Source organism: Tupaia chinensis, unplaced genomic scaffold (genome assembly GCF_000334495.1).
Source record: "Tupaia chinensis unplaced genomic scaffold, TupChi_1.0 Scaffold145208_1, whole genome shotgun sequence".
Classification (NCBI taxonomy): domain Eukaryota; kingdom Metazoa; phylum Chordata; class Mammalia; order Scandentia; family Tupaiidae; genus Tupaia; species Tupaia belangeri.
In genome coordinates this window covers 911526-917032 of record NW_006205068.1, presented here as the reverse complement: position 1 = coordinate 917032, position 5507 = coordinate 911526, and the positions used below count along the sequence as shown (strand labels likewise).

Sequence of the window (5507 nt, the reverse complement as noted above, 5' to 3'; positions counted from 1 at the left end):
TGGGTGTTTCAAAGGAGAGGAGCTATAAGCAATTATTGAGCTCCAGTTAACAACGTGCACACCAACGAGCTGAAGTGTGTGGCTGTTGGTGAGCCCGGGCACAGGAATCCTGGCTGTGGCAGGGGCATGGGGGAGCTCTCAGCGGTGCCAGGCAGGGCTGCAGACATCCTCAGGCCCGGCAGGGAGCGGCTCTGGCCTGACCCCTCGCTATTTGGTAAGGAGGGAGGAGGGTGTGCAGTGGGCCATACCCTCCTGCCCTTGCCAGGCACTGTATGCTCCCCTCTCTATAGCCACCCCACTTTACAGAAGAGGAAACAGGTTCAGAGAGGCCTCAAGTCCTCCCAGTGTGCCCCTCAGTGCAAGCCCTGAATTTGCAGCAAATAAGACAGGCTGGACCACGCAGTTCTCACAGGTACATGGCCTTGGGCTTCCTCGTTTTCCTTGTCTCAGCCTATGGCCTCTGACCCACACTCTCATTTTGTGGGAACCAAAATCCCTGAACCTAGGAATGCCTGTCACAATACTGAGGCTGGTCTTTGCAACCTGGAGTTGGGGTAGGGGCAAGCCCATGTCTGGAGCGCCCTCTGCTGGTCGATCTATTCCTCAACGGGCCTGAGAGGCTTTGAGGAAAGGGCTAAAATATGGGGATCCTCCATCCTGGGCAACAAATAACCTCTGTCTGGTGGGAAAGGTGGACAGAGTAGAAGTCAAAACTGGACAGAGGTGTGTTTTATAGCAGAGATCTCAAACTGGCTGTTCCTGGGGCAGCTTGCCTACGAGTTGATACCTTCCTTAGGTCTCACTACAGTGGTCAGTGTTTAAAAGTGGAGATATGAGGGAACCAGCAGTTAGCGTAATGGCTATGTCGCTGGATTCCCACGTAGTCGACCGCGGTTTGTGTCCCGGACCCGGTGGCTTAAAACTCAAGCCGGGCGCGTGTGCGTGCGTGCCCAAGATCCCGAGAGGAGAATGGAGGAGAAGGGATTGCGGCGTGACCATCCCCCCTGGGGGGTGATTTCTCGCTTTCTGTCTCTATGTCTCTCTCTGTCTGTCTGGCGAGCGCACGCGCCCTACAGAGAAAATCTCTCCAAAAATAAAAAGTGGAGATATGAGGGCGAGCGAGCAGGTGGTGTGGAGGTTAAGGCAACTGTATCCTACATGGCTAACTGCACTGTTTTTTGTTTGTTTGTTTGTTTTTGGTTTTTTTAGAATTATCTTATTTAACTTTATAGATATATTTATTTGACCAGAGAGGGACAGAGTGAGAGTAAGAGAATGAGAGAGAGAGAGAAAGAAACTGAGCCGCCAGGTCCAGGACTCAAACCTCAGTCGGCCATGTGGGAGTCCAGTGCCTCTAACCACCACGCCACCTGCCGGCCCCAACTACACTGTTTTAGTCCCCGACCTAATGACTTGGAAATCTCTCTGGGTGTGTGTGTGCGTCCATGCTCAATATTCCGAGAGGAGGATGGAGGAGAAGGGATTGTGGCATGGCCGTCTTGCCTGGTGGGGGTGGGAGGTGGGAGATTTCTCACCAGAAAGCACATGTACCCTATAGAAAAAAAAAAAAGGCCAAGATATGAGACACCTGAGCTTCAGATTATTTAAAATAAAAAAGCCCTGCCCAATCTGAGCCCACATTTGCCTGTGTGTAGTTGGAAGGCGCTGAGGAGGACCTGCACTTCTGTTAGCCACAGACCTCGCCAGTTCCTATTACCCTGCACCTACCAGCCATTCAGTCACATTTGCCTTCCCGATCCTGTGGACACTGGAACCTCTCCTTGATCATCCAGACAGTCTGGCACTTTCGGCCAGTCTCTGTCATCAGGAAGCCTGTGCCCAACCCTGCAAGGCCTGCAGCCCCTTTGCCCTCATATCTGTTTCCCAAATGGGCCCAGCCCGGTGGATCTGCCTCCTATGCCAACACTGGACAGTGAACTGCAGGAAAGACCACTCTGTGCATGCCCTGAGCTCAGGCTGCCCTGGTCGACCTTCTGTGGCACGTTTAGGGGAGCACGGCCCCCTGCGATGGCTTTGGGCCATGGAAGTGGGCCGAGGAGGATGCTGGCTCCTTCGTAGGAGCCTTTGCTGTGACACAGAGGAGGAAAGGGGGCTGCAAGGGAGCAGATTGAAGTCTGCCCTGGAATTTGCTTCCAGACAGCAGGGAGATGGGCTTCTCTGGAAAGCAGCTGAGCTGATTGTCCCTAGGTGGTTGCAAGCTGGGCCTGGTTCCATTTAGTCACCAATTTAACGCATATCATTGGTGCGTGCGGTGTGCCAGGCCCTGCTCCAGGTGTGCAGAATCCCCTGTTGAATGGACAGGTGTGGCTGCTCTTGCAGCTGGTAACCATTAGGGCAGAGACAGCCGGCAAACCTGTGGGCAGGTAAATCCAGGGACCAGAACTTCCGATTTGGGATGAAGGGAACAAAAGCTACTGTGATCGGGGACCAGCAGGTGGCATGGTGGTTAAACTGCTGGACACTCCCACATGGCCAACCACAGTTCGAGTCTCTCTCTGGTCAAATTAAAATAAAAGAATAATAATAAAAAAAAAGCTACCGTCATGGAGAGTCAACCACAGCCAAGGTTGCTAGAGGGCAACTCTCTGAGAGTTCCGAACGATGCCAATCAGGGAGGAGTAAGCAGGGACAGGCGGGCACAAGGGCCCTGAGGCAGAGGTGGGCTCAGTGCGAGCCAGGTGAGGAGAGAGATGATTTTGGAGATGCAGGTCTCTTGGTTGCAGAGGGAAGGAGGGGGGTCATTCTCATCTCTCAAGTGCAGGGACTAGTTTGCTCAGGAGGTAGGGGTTGTATTAAACACCTCTAAGGTCCCATGGATCCTGGAGGGAGGGGAAACTCTAGCTTGTTTGAGATGTTATGTGATTTCCCCTGAGTCAGTTATTCATTTATTCACTCATCCATTCAGTGAGCATTCCCAGAGCTTGTGCTCTGGACCAGCCTGGAGCTGGCTGGGGTGGTGCTCGGTTCCCAAAGTCCAGATACAGCAGTATGATATGAGGGTGGGGTCTACAGCTGCAAGAGCCCACAGGAGGTCAGGGAAGGCTTCCCAGAGGTGTCAGCTGAGCTGAGGGAGCAGGTAGGGGAATGGGCTGCTTAGGAACAGCCATGATACTGGCCTATGGCCAGAGTGGTTAAGGCCTATGGCCAGAATCATGGCTGGGTTGGGGCCAGCTCTGGGTTGGGGTGAGGTAACAGGTCGCTTGGGTGAGACTGGCTGGGGCCAGATCAGATGGGCAGGCATTCATGATCTGAAGGGAATGGGAGCCACGGAAAGTGTGGCAGCAAGGGCGTGTAGGCTTGCAGCAGAGCCTTGGAGATAGGGGATATCTCCCTGCACCCCGTTTTACAGACGAGGAGACTGAGAACCAAGGCTGTTTCAGGAGTCTAGGTCCCCTGTCGTCTGACTTGCCCAATGGAAGCTTGTAACCCGGAGTAGACAGAAGGCTGATTGGCCGCTGACTCAGCTCAGGGCAAGCAACTGAGGAATGGACCACCCCAGGCTCTCCCCAGGTTCAGTCACCTCCTCAGCAAGACAATAGCCTGGCATCTTCTCTCACTTCTCCACACTCTCCCCATACACTGTACCTGCAGGGAAATGGAGGCCCAGAGGGGCCATCTGCCAGCTCAGATCACCAAGTGAGGATCTCTACCCCCAGCGGTGGCTCAGACTCCAGGAGCAGGCACGGCAAGGCCTGATCACAGACGCCTTCTGCGCTGCCACCTCAGTCCCTCCCGACTGGGCCTGGTCAGTACGTGTTCGCCTGCCCCTGGCCCCCAGCCCCTCCCGGTGGACACAAAGGTCAGGCCTCCCGCAGGGGCTGCAGGAAGGGGCTCCTGGCCAGCTGGGCTGTGGACACAGGCAGGGAAGTGAGCGGAGACAGGAAGGAAGCTACACAGCTGGAGTCTGGGGCCTCATTGTCTCACCTGGGGGTGGGGGTGCTGTCCTCTGCCCTCAGTCCTGCTCAGTCACAGACCCCAGATGCCTCCCCAGCTCTCGAGGGCATGGGGATCGCTGGACCCTCCCCTCTCTGGACATCCTAATCCCACCCAGCCTCAGTTTCTCCATCTGGGAAACCTCAGAGGGCGAGATGTTGAGGAATTATCCAGAAGCGATGTCATGACAAGCGCCAGCAGGTACTCCTAGCGGTGCAGAATGTACTCCTTTGAGTGGCAGGATACCCTCCAAAATGAAATCTCGGATTGTCCCCATCTTACAGAGGCCAAGACCTTCAGGGGCTTGCCTGAAGTCACATATAGAGAGTGGCAGGACTGGAACTCAAGCTAGGCCGTGTTCCGGATCCAGGGACCGACTCTCCGCGCTGCGGCCTGTGTAGGCACTTATTTGTCTGCAGTGACTCACTCGAAGGTTAACTAGCTGCCGAGTCTCGCCCTGGGCTGTGACATCACCAGTTTCGTGTAAACAGATGATAGGTAGGTACGCGGGTAGGTGGGGAGATGCAGATGGATGGATGGACAGATGTACGTATCGATGATACTCATAGGTAGACGATAGCTGCTCATAATTCATAGGTAGGTAGTGATAAATGGGTGACCAGTGTTGGTAAGTCATGTTAAAATTAACACACAGTTGGGACACAGTGGCAGGTGGCATAGTGGTTAAGGCGCTGGACTCCCACGTGATTGACTGCGGTACAGATCACAGACCGGACTCCGACAGAGTCGACCATGGTGCCCTGATGTGGTGACTTAAACTCATGCCAGGTGCATGTGCATGCGTGCCCAAGATCCCAAGAGGAGAATAGAGAAGAAGGAATTGTGGTGTGGCCACTTCCCGGGGGGGGTGGGGGGTGATTTCTCACTTTCTGTCTCTCTCTGTCTCTCTGGTAAGCCTATGTGCCCAATAACAAAAATATTTCTTAAAAAGAAAGAAAGAAAAATAATCACCCCAGGCACATGTGTGTACATGCCCAAAATCCCAGAGGAGAATGGAGAAGAGTTTGAGACGTGGCCATCCTCCCGGAGAGTGATTTCTCACTTTCTGTCTCTCTGTGCCTGTCTCTCCAGCAAGCGCATGCGCCCTATAGCAAAAATCTCTCAAAAAAATGAAGGGTCCAGTAGGTGGTGTGGAGGTTAAGGGCACTGGACTCCCACATGGCCGACCACGGTTTGAGTCTCGGACCTGGCGGCTTACTTTCTCAATTTCCCTCTCTCTTTCTCTCTCTGTCCCTCTCTGATCAAATTAAAATAAATAAATAAAATAATTCTTTTTTAAAAAAATTAACATAGTTATGAAAGAACTCTACAAGAACTCTGTCATCATGTGAGCCTCTGAAGTCACCTCACCTCCCTTCTTTGGGGCTCCTGGGTCCCATTGTCTAAAGGCTGAGCTCCTCACAGACACTCCCATTGTATAGATACGAAGTGGAGGCTCTGAGTCAGGGAGGATCGTGGAAGGTCACAGTCGGGGAGGGATAGACGTGGGGTGCTCTCCTCCTCATATGTGGCCCTCCAAAATGTTACCTCCC

The 5507-nt window shown here is 53.6% G+C and overlaps 1 protein-coding gene across 1 annotated transcript in view; it reads right to left on the bottom strand.

Moving 5' to 3' along the window:
* Positions 1–2005: 2005 nt before the first annotated feature.
* GRIFIN (galectin-related inter-fiber protein) overlaps positions 2006–5507 on the bottom strand; it is a 42231-nt gene continuing 38729 nt past the window's right edge. The window contains exons 7-8 of the mRNA XM_006167901.1: positions 2960–3033; positions 2006–2088 (exon numbers count right to left, since the gene is read on the bottom strand). Of these exons, the coding sequence (XP_006167963.1) occupies positions 2006–2088; positions 2960–3033 (157 nt within the window). The remainder of the gene's footprint in view (positions 2089–2959; positions 3034–5507) is intronic.